At 42.2% G+C, this 15429-nt stretch overlaps 1 protein-coding gene across 2 annotated transcripts in view; it reads left to right on the top strand.

The window, feature by feature from the left end:
• Positions 1-15429, top strand: part of MYOM2 (myomesin 2) — a 194098-nt gene that overhangs the window by 11533 nt on the left and 167136 nt on the right. For both annotated transcript variants that reach the window (XM_066603582.1, XM_066603590.1), the window contains exon 2: positions 8482-8609. In XM_066603582.1, the coding sequence (XP_066459679.1) occupies positions 8503-8609 (107 nt within the window). In that variant the 5' untranslated portion in view covers positions 8482-8502. The remainder of the gene's footprint in view (positions 1-8481; positions 8610-15429) is intronic.

Below are 15429 nucleotides of genomic sequence, written 5' to 3' on the forward strand. Positions count from 1 at the left end.
GTCTACATGGCAATCCACTGTGCTGTGGATTTTTAGATCGATAGCATATCGATTTCTGACGTAGATTTCACCCTTTTCAATGTAGCATGGTGCAATCTTCTGCAGGCCTACTGCAAAATCTGAATGTTACAAATTTGGATTTTACTGTGGATTTGTGAAATTCACAGGGTGGATTTGTGGCAGATTTTTTTCTGTACCGTGTGGATGCACCTTAATGGTGCTGTTCCAAATTTGTTCAATGCTGTAGTGTTTTTCGTTTCTCAGTTCAAAGCATCTATAACCTCAATCAGAGGCGTAACTAGAAGCTTTTGTGCCCCGATGCAAATCTGTAACATGGCCCCTTACCTACCACGTGCTGTTTATAATGCTAGCGTCTTCTTATGTGAAATGAGGGGTCTTTGGACCCCCTAAAGCTCCTGCTACCCCTGAACCCCATACAGATAGGCCACTGACCTTAATTAAGGCAATAAATCATTTGCATTCTTTTATTCTTCGCAATCTTTATGCCAGAAAAATAAATTTTTGCAAGTTTGACTTAAATTAAAGGCTGGGGCATAACTAGAAAATACTGGGCTCCAATGTAAATTTTTGAATACCCTTCCCACTAAAGTAAGAACTTTTAAGATGTAAAGGTTCTGGTAAGGACACATTTTCCTGATGAGTCATTTTTAAGTGTGCTCTTACACTAAGGCCTAATTCCCACGGCATTTCACTGCAGCTATTAGGTTCTATTGTAGTCAATAGAAGCCGCCCATCACGCTATACTTCCGCTGTAGTACAGCAGAAGTATAGCGTGAATACGCGCCCCGCCCACAGCCAGCCATGTCATGTGACGCCGCTGGCGCGTCATGCTCTGTACTGCGCATGCGCGCCGGATCGTGATGCAGGACTTTGTGCAGTGGATCCAGAAGTAAGTATGGGGTCTTTGGGGGTGGGGGGGCGTGACGGACTCCGCTGCGGTATTCCGCTTGCGGAGCCTGTCACGGCCGTGTGCATAAGGCCTAACAGATACAAGAATAATGTAACCAATAGCTCAGCACTGGTATGTTACTGCAGACCAGACACCCACATTTTATTAAACCCCTGAATTACATATTGTATATACAAATTGCAATTATTATCACTATTCATATTACCATCATACTGTTGCTGAACAAAATCCACTATACCAAGACAGGTTATTACTAGAGATGAGCGAACACCAAAATGTTCGGGTGTTCGTTATTCGTAACGAACTTCCCGTGATGCTCGAGGGTTCGTTTCGAACAACGAACCCCATTGAAGTCAATGGGCGACCGGAACATTTTTGTATTTCGCCGATGCTCGCTAAGGTTTTCATGTGTGAAAATCTGGGCAATTCAGGAAAGTGATGGGAATGACACAGTGACGGATAGGGCAGGCGAGGGGCTACATGGTGGGCTGCATCTCAAGTTCACAGGTCCCACTATTAAGCCACAATAGCGGCAAGAGTGCCCCCCCCCCCCCACTGTCAGCATAAAGATCGTCCTCCTCTGGCACAGCTGTAACAGCTGTAGCAGAGAAGAACGATGTTTGCCCATTGAATTCAATGGAACCGGCAATACAGCCGACTCCACTGAATGCAATGGGCTGCCGGCGATCGCAGGATGAATGGTCGGAAAGGGGTTAAATATATAACCCCTTTCCTGCAATTCATCCAGAAATGTGTTACACTAAAAATATATACCGGCGTATAAGGCGACGGGGCGTATAAGACGACCCCCCAACTGTCACCTTATACGCCGGTAATACAGTGGAGCAAAGAATAAAAAGCATTACTTACGTTTTTAGATGATCTGCGGCGCTCCTGCAGGCTGTCACTCCCTCCTGGTCCACGGCAGACAAGCTTTCTCCACGAAAGACTTTAAATCCCTGCCTCCAGAAGCACATGTGCCTTCAGCCAATCACAGCCAATGACAATGATGTCATTGAATGGCTGTGATTGGCTGTGTTTCTGGAGGCGGGGATTTCAAGGCTTGAAATCCCCGCCTCCAGAAACACAGCCAATCACAGCCATTCAATGACATCATTGTCATTGGCTGTGATTGGCTGAAGGCACATGTGCTTCTGGAGGCAGGGATTTAAAGTCTTTCGTGGAGAAAGCTTGTCTGCCGTGGACCAGGAGGGAGTGACAGCCTGCAGGAGCGCCGCAGATCATCTAAAAACGTAAGTAATGCTTTTTATTCTTTGCTCCACTGTATTACCGGCGTATAAGGTGACAGTTGGGGGGTCGTCTTATACGCCCCGTCGCCTTATACGCCGGTATATATTTTTAGTGTAACACATTTCTGGATGAATTGCAGGAAAGGGGTTATATATTTAACCCCTTTCCGACCATTCATCCTGCGATCGCCGGCAGCCCATTGCATTCAGTGGAGTCGGCTGTATTGCCGGTTCCATTGAATTCAATGGGCAAACATCGTTCTTCTCTGCTACAGCTGTTACAGCTGTGCCAGAGAAGAAGGATTTGTCTTCTATATGTTCTCAATGGGGTCAGCGCTGCTGCCGCTGGCCCCATTGAGCGCATATAGAATGCATCCATAGCGAGCAGCGGGAGGGGCAGATTTCAATACTCGGGTGACACCTTATCTCCCCAGCCACTCACAGCAGGGGGGTGGTATAGGGCTTAAACGTTGCAGGGGTAAGTTGTAATGCCTTCCCTGTCTTTATATTGGCCAAAAAAAAGCGCTAACGTCTCAGGGAAGAAAGTTTAATTTACCAGAACACCGCATGGTGTTCGTTACGAATAACGAACATCCCGAACACCCTAATATTCGCACGAATAGCAAGCTCGGACGAACGCGTTCGCTCATCTCTAGTTATTACCAATAATAGCACTATATAAAGGCCATACAATACCGCTTCACCATGATCACATATTACCACCACATAGTAACTGCACAATATCACCATACTGTTACTAAATAAAGACCACTACAAAGATTAATATTACCACCATACAGTGACCATATACTGATACATACCTACTTTCCACAGGAGTACTGCAGACCTCATGAGTAATTATAGTACATTTCATTATTTGAGTAATTTATGATTTGAACTGCTCGTTGCCTTTTTATGTCCATCTGGCCCAGAGTACAATGACAGCTTCTCCCGACCACAACTTATCTTCACAGACTTCAACATACAAACTTCCTGGGCTACTTTCCTTTCCAGCACCCTCCTACCTTTTCCACAGCTTTACACAATTTTCCATTCCATACTGCCCCAGATACTAACAGTATTCCCCCTTTTGTGCTCCCTGTAGGGACCAGATAGTGTCACTTTTTGTGTCCCCCACACAATAAAATTTCCCCCTTTTATACACAACTTATTGATAATGCTTCCTTTATGTCCCATTCATTAATAGTGCCTCCATTTATGCCCCAACTCAGTAATAAAGCTATATTTGGGATGCAGTCTGTGTAGAGTGGGGCACAGTCTATGCGGAGGGGGTATAAGAAGACATCTACATGCAGGGGGTGTATAAGATGGGAGATCATGTGGAGAGGTGTGTAAAAGAGATAAGTATAGAAAGCTGTGTGAGTGAGAGGGGAACCTGTGTGGAGTGTAGTCTGTATGAGAGGATAGCCCATGGAGAGCAGTCTATGAGAGAAATGACTGAAATAGCAGCATGAAATAAATGAATAATCAGGAGTACTGTTTTAGGGGTACTATTACACGTAGTGTTTCTGACCTGCAAAACGCAGGCACAGAAACACTGTTGGTGGCTGGCAGCGGCACTGGTCATAGTGATTGAACTGACGTTCAGCTGCTGGCTCCAATTACTGTTTTGCAAGCTATCAAGGGAGGAAGGAAGTCCTTGTTGGGTGCCACTGGTGACGGGGAAAGGTCTGGATGGGATCCACAGAAAGGTGTGTGTATACAGATTTAATGGCTAGAGGATTGGGTATGAGAAGACAAATTTCTCATGGGTTTCAAATAAGTACTCACAACGTGCTCTGCTGAATGCCTTCTCTGGATTAAAATAGAATAATACAGAAGGCGTTTGCCAAGTGTTTGCCTTCGCCAACAGGCCAGTCACTCACATTGCATCATCTGGGCTTTAACTTCCCTCGGTAAAACCCACCTGATCATTTTTTTATTAATCCAGACAGGATAGAAAATAATCTGTTAGTCACCACTTTATCATAACGTTTTAGGGCAGAATTTAGAAGAAATATTGGGTGGAAGTTGTCACAGGGGTTGAAGTTTTTCCTGCTTTTGGAAAGGCAATTATGGTTGCTTTTAAATTCCCTTCTAGGAATGCTTCTTTCTCTATAGCTACCCTGGTTCTCCGAAAATAGGACTGCGTCTTATATTAATTTTTGCTCCGAAAGATTTCACTTTTTTACATTTATAGCTTTTCTTATTAACTGTAACTAGGGCTTAATTTTGGAGTAGGGCTAATAGTTCAAGAACCCTCAAAAATCCTGAAAAAGTATTCTGCATCCTCAAAATTCCTGAAAGATCATGCTAAGGCTTATTTTCGTGGTATGTCTTATTTTCAGGGAAAGAGAGTAGGTTAAATAATTGCAAAGATGAGGTAGTAATAGAAATAGAAAATATTTTGTGTAAACTAGTTATAAGAAAACCCATCTGAGCCAGGAGATTTGTCAAAATTTTTATTGATCATATAATGAAGGGCTCTCTAGAGATTTGATTTGCCCTATTGGTAGGCAAGGGAAGTAGAGAAAGTGGAGACAATCTTTTGTTTGTTAGCCAGTGGGTTGGTGGGTGTTGGGCTCTAAGTTCAAGTTGTGCAATTTATGGTAGAACTCACTAAATTCATCTGAAGTATTTTGGGTTTTTATAATCTTGTTATGAGAAGTTTGAGATTTCAAGTAGGTTACTTTGGCTTTGATTTTCATTGCTTTGACTGTTAGCCATCAGCTTACTAGTGTTATTGTAAGAATTGTAGTATGACATTCTCATTTTTTAAGAAAATATATTTCAAATTCGAGGTCTAAGTAATTCTGAAGGGAAATATGCACTTCTCTAAGGGAAGTTTGTATAGTGGAGAGGTTAGATTGATTTTAAGGTAGTGATTTTATTCAAGACATTGCATTTTGAAACTAGCCACTTATTGCAAGTCTCTGACAAAGGACTTGAGTGTGTTCTGAATGAAATATGGTCATGACCACAGGGCTTATTAGTATAAATGAATTCTTTGATATGTTTGGAGAGATTGTCTTGGATTTGTTTGATAGACATGATGTTAGTGTTGTTCCTCCATATAAAGGTGATGTTTGGGTGCAATGGAGCTTATATGGTCACTGAGCATGGTCTGACCACGTGATGTCACATTGACTGATCTCAGCATGAAGCCATTTGTTAGTGAGAAACATGGCTATTCATGTATAGATATTTTGACACTCATAGTGAAATGTGAAATCTTTTTCAGATGCATTCAATAAACATCTTCATACATCATATTGGTCTTCCAGTATAAGCCAGGAATGCAGTTGAGGATGAGGTCTGCTGTACCTGGAGGTTGTATCCATCGCTATATCATGGCTAAGGCCTCGGTCACACGACCGTTTTTTGGTCCGATCTGCAGACGCGCTTGCGATCTGCAGATCTATAGACCAAATGCATCCCAATGGGATCGGTCACATGTCCCCTTTTTATGCGGATGTGCGATCAATTATAGGACACAACGATGCGCAGAACGCGCCTATCTGCATTCTGCGCATCGCTGTGTTCTATATATGCGCTCAATGGGGCTGGCGGCAGCAGCGCCAACCCCATTGAGAACATATACTAAAGATCATTCTCCTCTGCCACAGCTGTAACAGCTTTGGCAGAGAAGAACGATGTTCGCCCATTGAATCCAATGGAGCCGGCAATACAGCCGGCTCCTTTGAAAGCAATGGGCTGCCGGCGAGCAAGGGATGAATTTTCCGGAAGGGCTTAAAAATATAAGCCCTTCCCTGAAAATCATCCTAAAATGTGTAAAAATGAAAAAAAAATGTATACTCACCTTTTCCCAGCAGCTGGAGTTCAGCGTCTGGCCGGCAGTTCTCCTGAACTCCTCTGTGTAGTATTCAGCAGCTGGGGATTTAAAATCCCCGCCTGCTGAATGAGCTGTCTCTGATTGGTCTCTGAAGTTGCTTCAAGGACTAGCAGGTGAGATTTGACCCATCACGGCCAAGTAGCTGTTGTGTTCCTGAGAGTGAGCAGGGGTTGGAGAATGCAGGCAGGGAGATGCCGTCACTACCTGGTCACTGTTCCTCAGTGCTATCGACAGTGTCAAGATGTCTTGGAGAAGGAGCTCTGGTATTTCTTTTTGGGTTTATTCAGTAGAGTGTAAGGCTAAATGCACACGAACAGGTCGGATTCCGGCTGCGAGATTTCACAGCGGAATCCAACCCTGTGTCCTGGCGGTGACCCCCACATACCTGTCCGATGTGTTCGTGTGCAGGCAGCTTCTGTACTGTGGATGTGCTGGCTCTCGCACCGGTGCACATGCACAGTACAGACTGTGTGGCGCCGTCGCTAGGCGATTACGCGAATCTCGTGACCCTTCTGCAATGCTCATTCAATGGATGCCATCCGTGTGCGGCCTGCACTAAAATAGAACTGCTGCAATATTCTAGTTGTAGAAAGTGGAGGTCCTCAGTATGTTTCTGCTATTACTGTTCTTAATCTGTACAGTGACGAAGTCTGCTAACTTCTTTATGGAGTCCTCTATTTCTTTCAGTGGCTCATCATAGACCAAGAGCAGAATTTGTCAGGCAACTAAGAGGGTGCTTTGAAGGGTGAGATAATGCTTGGGCTGTTACTTTTGTAGAATGCCTGCAGAGAGCAAAGTTAATGTATAGCTATTCTGCTCTGTGCCCAGGTCATACCCCAAATTCATTTCAATTTTGATTAAGCATTGAAAATACCGCTACTCTAAAAATATGTTGTATTTGCCGGAATAACAGAATTTTTGTGCAATAGGCGGAAAACATTTCTAAGTGCCTATAACTATTGGATGTTCGGTTGTCATTGGTCACTGCGTGACTTGAACTCATATCTAAATACATTTAAACTGATGTCACACCTAGGCCTAGAAAAAATGCTGAGTATTTGCAAAATGTTTTTTCCTCACTTTTTTGTGGCAAAAAAAGTTGTATCTGGATGTTAGATGTAAATCAATATTGAAATAATAAAAAGGCACTTTTTTGTAGTAGCATTTTTTCTAACTTCTGATATCTTTTTGGTGTACATGGCATTTTATGTTTGGGGTATAGTGTTTTTTTTTTTGCATCTTCCCATAGGCTTAATACTAAAACCAGGGAAAGGGGTAACACTGAATAGAACTGTCTACGTCAACTAAACTATGCATCTTCCGGTGAAATAGATATACTGTGGACAGTTCCACTAATACAAAAATAGATTATGGCAATGTGGCAGCAGTACACATTGCACATTTCATAAAAGAGACAGTGGAGCCTCATTGCATTACTAAAAAGAAAAGGTTGCCTGCCTGACATGTTTTGCCACACAGGTGTTCTCAGGAATGCTGGGCAAAGACCATGGCGAATGGCAAGGCAAAAAATAAATGGACATCTGCATAGCGAAAAAGAATGTCTGTGTGACGAAACATGTTGGGCAGTCAACCCTTTTCTTTCTGATGATGGAATGTACTGCAGCCACATTGCTATAATCTATTTTCATATTAGCAGCTCTGTCCAGACTCTATCTATACCACCAGATGGTAGATAGTTTAGTTGACTTAGACAGTTCTAATCACAGTGGAACCCCTTGCCCTGGTCTTAGTATTAGGCAATAATCAAACTTATATTTTATTTACAATTATTGTATTATTTTCCCTCAATCACTTCTAGCTTTCACTCAAAAACTGCATGAAAAACTTTTACAAAAACTGCAACTTTTTTCATAACTTGTGTGAAACCACCATAAGTCATGTTTCTGACACATTAAGCTGGTATAATGCTGCTCACCAGCATTTACAGTGATTTGACTTCTGCATTAAGACTTTTGCAATTTCCTAGCAATATATTTAAATAGGTTATCTAAGATTTAAAAAAAACATTGCAGTTGTCTTCCAAAAACAGTGCCCCACTTGTCCTAAGGTTGTGTGTGGTATTACAGCTCAGAGCCATTTCTGTCAATCCAACTGAGTTGAAATACCAAAAAACAATCTATGGATAGGTGTGGTGCTGTTTTTAAAAAAAAAAGAAAAAAAGTAGACATGTTTTTCTAATCATAGCTGATCTCTTTAATTGATGGTATTACATGCATTGGCTGGAATTGTGGGCTACTGATTTATGAACAATTATACCTTAGCTTTTGTCTATTCAGTAAAATATTGCTAATTACAATGATGATTGTCATTATTTGTAGTATTAGCTATCAGGACAATATATTAAATGCAGCAATAAAACGTGTTTGCTTTTGACCTTTTAAGGTTGTTGGCCCATTGCGTTTTAAATAATTGTTTTTTTTCTGTAGTTCTAGGGACAGGCTGGTGCCATGTCTTCTAAGGTCGTTCCTTTTTATCAGAGGAGGCATAAGCATTATGACCACTCTTACCGGAATCTTCAAAGCAAATATGTAGTTCAAGAATATTCAACACAAAAGTAAGTGGTGTTTATCTAAAAATGATTAGTAATTATAATGATTGGATTTTAAATGAATCTGTTAAGGAAATATTGTAATTAACAAAATGGTATGAATGACATGTGTGACCGGGTTCAAGTTGATTGCATTCTTAGATTTTTCATATAATAGTTTCTAAATCACTTGCCGTACTGAACATGTTTAACTGACACTAGTGCAGGGCTCATTACGAGAGATCTGATACACTGTAAAGGCTGTTTTTACACAAGTGTATTATGGGTGCATTCACACGTCAGTAATATAGACGAATGTTCCAACCCAACTGCAGGTCTACTGACCCGAACTCAGAGCATCATAGATTCTCATGATGCTCCAAGTTCCAACTGCGGTCGGGCCGGGACAACCATCCGTATTATGAGCGCAGTCTAAGGATGAGCCAGATTTATCACCCAGCATTAGCCACTTTGATAAATCTGGCTCATTATAAGACTGTCTAGTCTACGTTTGTAATGTTTAAAGAGTAGAAACTATTAGTAGATGTGCTCCATAGCCTTCTTTCTGCAGTTTTTTGGGTAGGACTCACAGTCTGCACTTATCTATGGTCCAAGAGTATGTCAGCTCCTATTTGGATGTACTCAGACAAATACAGTTGTATGAGCCAGTCACCAGCCAATATCTAGATATGTACAAATAAGAGGTGCATTAGGGTTTCTGGGGTGTGGGGCATACTGTGATCAGTGTAGAAACAAGAGATGGGGAACAGATATATGGGAATATGTCATGCCTTCTTAGGCCTTAGTCACACGGGCGTTTTTTGCCGTGATTTGCGCATGTGCATGCGTCGGCCGATTTTATATACCATTGCTTTGCAATGGTATCGGAGACATGAGCTCTTTTTATGCGCTCGTCCGATAAATTATAGAACAGAAATCGCAGATCGCACCTATCTGCGATTCCTGTTCTCTTCACTATATGCGCTCAATGGGGCCGGCGGCAGCAGCGCCGACCCCATTGAGAACATATAGTAGACAAATCATTCTTCTCTGCCACAGCTGTAACAGCTGTGGCAGAGAAGAACGATGTTTGCCCATTGAATTCAATGGAGCCGGCAATACAGCCGGCTCCATTGAAAGCAATGGGCTGCCGGCGATCGCGGGATGCATTGTCGGGAAGGGCTTAAATATATAAGCCCTTCCCTGCAATTCATCCAGAAATGTGTAAAAATAAAAAAAATATATATACTCACCTTGTCCCAGCAGACAGAGTTCAGCCGTGGCCGGCGGCAGTTCTCCTGAACTGCTCTCCCTAGTATTCAGCAGCCGGGGATTTAAAATCCCCGCCTGCTGAATGAGCTGCCTCTGATTGGTCACAGCCTGACCAATCAGAGGCAGCTCTCACTCACACCCATTCATGAATTCATGAATGGGTGAGTGAGTGCTGCCTCTGATTGGCTCAGCACAGGGCCAATCAGGGGCAGCCCTCTCTCACACCCATTCATGAATTCATGAATGGGTGTGAGTGAGAGCTGCCTCTGATTGGCTCAGCGCAGGGACCAATCAGGGGCAGCTCTCACTCACACCCATTCATGAATTCATAAATGGGTGTGAGTGAGAGCTGCCTCTGATTGGTCAGGCTGTGACCAATCAGAGGCAGCTCATTCAGCAGGCAGGGATTTTAAATCCCCGGCTGCTGAATACTAGAGAGAGCAGTTCAGGAGAACTGCAGCCGGCCGCGGCTGAATTCCGTCTGCCAGGACAAGGTGAGTATATATATATTTTTTATTTTTACACATTTCTGGATGAATTGCAGGGAAGGGCTTATATATTTAAGCACTTCCCGACAATTCATCCCGCGATCGCCCGCAGCACATTGCTTTCAATGGAGCCGGCTGTATTGCCGGCTCCATTGAATTCAATGCGCTGGACAGCTCCGGCCCATTTCTATTGAAACGCGGCTAGGAGCAGTATTTTCGGGCGATTTTTCGGCCCCGGTCACGCGATTTGCGGATGCGCATCCATCATGCGATCCGCAAATCGCGGGAAAAAACGCCTGTGTGACTAAGGCCTTAAAGAGATGTGTTTTTAGGATACATGTAAATATTGAGAATCATCATGATTGTCCATGGTAGAACAATCCAGAGAACTGCACTACCAAGAGCGGCTCAGGTAAAGATTAGTGCATACGCCATGTAATTCAATCAAGGCCTTTGAAGGGTGGGCCTGGTGACACAATACAAAATTAAATGATTATAAAATGATTAACCCCTTTAATATCAAAAATGTGCTAAGGAGATAAGAGCTGCCCAACATATAAAAAATATGCACACTGCTGTGAAGAAGTATTTGGTCCATTCATCATTTTTTATATTTCTACATATTTGTTACATCATAAACCCTATGATGTTGTCAGTTCAATGACAAAAAACCTGCAGCAAGAAGGCTGGAACTTGTGGCTGTAATACAGGCACAGAAATGCACCCATAGGGCTCAGTCACACGGGCGCTGATCCACCCGTGTTTCTGTACGATTCTGACCGCTGCACTGCAGGTGTGGACGGCTCTCTGAAAGAACACATGGCCGGCAATGGAGCCGGTCATGCAGAGAGTCGTCCACACGCAGTGCGGCCGTCTTGTTGTGCAGAAACACGGGCGGATCGGCGCCAATGTGACTGAGCCCATATTATGCTTCTGTGAATTTGGCTTTAAAGGCTATGAAACCTCAGTGCATGAGAAATCAATCCATACCTATCTTACTAAAGGACTTTTTACACACAACAATTATCGATCAAAATTTGCTAAAAAGCCATCTTTTGAGCGATAATCCTTGTGTGTCTTGAGATACAGCCGTCTTCCTCCTGCAGAAACACAATGCGCCCTTACCATGCACCGCTGACTTCAGGTCTGCATGAAATCCTCATCCCTCAGGAGGATAAGATAAGACAGACCACACTCTGTATTCTCCCATAAAAGCTGATATTCTTTAACAGCTGTGAACAGCTGCTGTCCCGCTGGAGAACAATAGCGATGTATTTAGAGAACAGACCACCTGCTGTTCTCTAAATACATGCACATAAAGTACTAAAGGGCTGATTAGCCCATCAGTACCTATGCAAAACGATCGATCAAAACTGTCAGTCTCTGATGAACTGTGAACGATCATCTGTGTGTGTAAATGCACTTTAAGTCTCTGCAAAAAATGATGCAGTTATCTGTTTTTTTTTCATTGTTTTGCTCCTTATGCATTTACAAAGCCTCATTCTTGGTTTGCAGGCTCTCCTACATTCACATTTCTGTTTTGCTTGGTGGCTTTCCCAACACTGATCAGTCGATCTTTCTCATGAATGTACACAAACTCAGCCCCCCCTCCCCTCTCCTCTTTCAGAGGCTGTGTAGCATACCCATGCCCACTCAATACTACACAGCTATCTCTGCAACTATCTCACCTTCTTTCTCAGTAGCTGCTGGTCATTCCCCCTCACTGCCAATATTTAATGACCAATGACAAAAAGTCTTCATTTCCAAAAACATATTGATTAAAAAAAGAGAGTGCAAAGGTGCATATAGCCTTTAAGCTAAATTCACAATGTACGCATAGATTTTAATGCCAAACCTGTGCTAAAATTATATCCTCCTGCTAAATTGTACATTTGGTCAGTATACTGTTCATTAAAATGTGCCATCTTGCAGCCCCAATTGTATTGAAACAGGCCACAGATGGCACATTTTAATACAGCTTTAGAGAAAATGTATACCACACTGTATGTTGTTCATTGGCAATCAATGGCAGATATATAACTGTCAGCTTTGAAAAATCATACTCAGTATAAGCCTTGAATGCAGCAGGACTATGATCTTAAATGTTTCAGATCTCCAAATAAAATGTAATAAAAGACAAAGACAACTTATTTTGAACCTATCACCAGGTTTATGTTGTGCGCACAACAGGCAGCATAAGCCTGGAACAGGTACAGTATGTACACTGCACCTATTTAGGCTTTATTCTGAACCGCTGTAACGTTTCACAATACACCTATTTTAAAGGTGCTCTTGGAATGGAGCCCTGAGTCGCATTGCCAGCTCCCTCTCCTTTTGTGTATAGGGAGACAGCTGTCACTCTACATGATGCGGTTGGGGAGAGGCTGGTGCGGCGCTGCCCCCATGAATACATCTTTAAAGTATGCTTATTGTGAAATACTTTAGCATTTCAGGATAAAAAATACATGGGTGGAATGGGTATACTTGCCCCTGGTTCATGTTGCCTGTGGTTTGGGCAGCATGAACCTATTGACAGGCTCCCTTTAAGTTAGAGAATACAGTTTTAGGCTACTTGCAAATGCGTGCTGAAACCTCCCTTTGGAGGTTCTGTCGCAGATCCAGCACAAAATACCGGAAGAAAAAGTCCTACATGCAAGACTTTTCCATCTGATAAAATGCCGGTCAGCTGAACAGACCCCATTATAGTCAATGGGGTCTGTTCAGCGTAATTTGGTTCCATCCTATGACAGATCTGATCAACCAGGGGATTTCTGCTTCCATTAGATAGCAGGAAAACGGAGCCTTCTCTGCAGATATGAAAGCATCCTTATTTTTTTAATGTAACATTTTATCGTGCACCAGATAATTCTCTGGTTAAAGTATAGAGAAACCACAGCTAGGAAAAAGAACAAATGATTGCCAAAGCAATAGGAGGTCTTGTATTCGACTCACAGATAGGTGCAGCAGCAAAGGATTAGACATAGATATAGTCACAAAACGTATTGGGTTAAAAACCAAGATAGGCAAAAACTAAATGCTGTACAAGGGGGTACATATACGAGATCAAAAACCCTACTGTTGTAAGGTATTATGTGGTCATAGACAGCTAGAATGGTCAGTCACTAACAGCAAGGACAGGTACAGCAAGATCTACATGACTATAACTGGCAACTAGTGGATCACCATAGTGAGTGTCAATGGTGCATCCTCAATATGATTGCTGGAGCACACATCACATACACTGGCCGGCATCCAGGTCAGTATATTACAGGTCACCTGAGTCTTATATTGCATTATATTTAATGGTCTGAAACAATTACAGAAAGTGGGATAAAACTTTGTTACTGTGTATAATTCTAAAATGATTGATTCTTCGTGTCATTGTAACTCTGTGGTATACAAGGTCTACGGGAAAATCACTGCATTCTTTTCACTTGTCACTTATAGAACCAGCTGTGAGAAGTGACTTCATGCATAATTTGAAACTAAATTAATAGCATCTTCAAATAATAAATGACATCTTTTCTACACTATTTGCACTATAATGGATTTTCTCTTTCTTTCCCTCCAGTTCATTGTCTAACATACATTAAAAGGAATCCTTATATTTTTGTCTCAGAATATTATAATTGCTATTTTATTGTGTTTCACTTCAGAGTATCTTTTCTCCATAATTGCTCAGCGACTGTCTTTATTATCGTACAGAGAAGAAATAAAATTGTCAGCCTAATTTAGGCTACTTTTGCTTATGGCCAGAAACAAAGAATTTATCACGTGACTGTTTGGTTCCTGAGATTTGTCACATTGTGCTCAGGCTTTAACTGTTTAACAACTGTATGTAGCTAGAAAATCACTGCACAATCAATGATATCCAGGGACGTAACTATCACCCTAGCAGCTGCTGTGGGGCCCTTGTCTTAAAGGGGCCTAAGCTGCCGAGTCCCTCTGAGAATGCAGTCTCTAAATAGGGGAAGGATGAAAAATAAAAGAGCAACATACTCTTTTTTTGCTTTCCCTTTCAATCCATTCTGGTTTATTCTCCTTCTGGGCATGTGATCATGTGCTAGATGTCACATGACTGCTGCGACCAATCCCTGCCCGCAGTGTCTAAAGCCAAGGATTGGTTGCAGCAGTCATGTGTCTCAGCTGTGACCATGCAAACGGAAAGTGAGAACGGATCGGCGGCAGGGGAAGAAGAAAAGGTAAGTATATAGTTTTTTTTTTTAAGTTTTCCTTATATCATAAAATGTGGCATTTTTACCTTTGCGTGTTGCTCCATTTGTCTACTTTTGTACACATTGGTGGAATTTCCCAGAAGCCTCTGCAGGATTTGCTTTTATTCTTAGAGTATCTAATTAAAATATTTCTAATATTTGTTGATAACATATTTATGCTATGGGCAGCAAAGACAGATTTTCTTTTAGGCAGCTTTTCATAAGATTCCGATGCCAGGCTACTTTCCCATGGCTCACCCTGTAGATGCTATGGTAATAATGATACAAATGAGGGCAGAGTTGTTTCGATAACAAACTGCACCACATCAGGCAAAGATGTGTGTGTTTGTCTGTCTGTATGTATAAAGATACATGCACACAATTTTATGGGACTTTAAAAAACTTTACAGGCGTAAAGAAGAAAAACATATATACTCACCTACTCAAATGACTCCTCATCCAGTACTGGAGGCCTTGTCCCTGCCACTCAGAACCCGGAAGAAGGCGGTGGGCAGTCACATGCCATACATTTTGCATGTGACCACTCAGTCAGTCAAAGCCTTCAGTGGCCAGGAAATAATCACCACTGAAATCTGTGGCTGAGCAGTCACGTGCTCAATGATCAGCATGTGACTGCCCGTTGGCTCCTTCTGGGTTCTGAGCGGGATGAAGAGCATCTGAAGTAGGTGAGCACACATTGTTTTGCTATTTTACACAATTTTAAACCTGTCCATTTTTTTAAAGTCTCAGAAAACCCATTTTGGGTGGTCACAGACATAAATTCAGCTTGAATTGTTGAACAATCAGCTTTTATAAGATATCCTTAGTAGCCTCATTAATTTAATAGAGAACCTTCAGCTTCATGAATCTTCA

The sequence above is a fragment of the Eleutherodactylus coqui genome, chromosome 1 (assembly GCF_035609145.1).
Source record: "Eleutherodactylus coqui strain aEleCoq1 chromosome 1, aEleCoq1.hap1, whole genome shotgun sequence".
Taxonomy (NCBI): domain Eukaryota; kingdom Metazoa; phylum Chordata; class Amphibia; order Anura; family Eleutherodactylidae; genus Eleutherodactylus; species Eleutherodactylus coqui.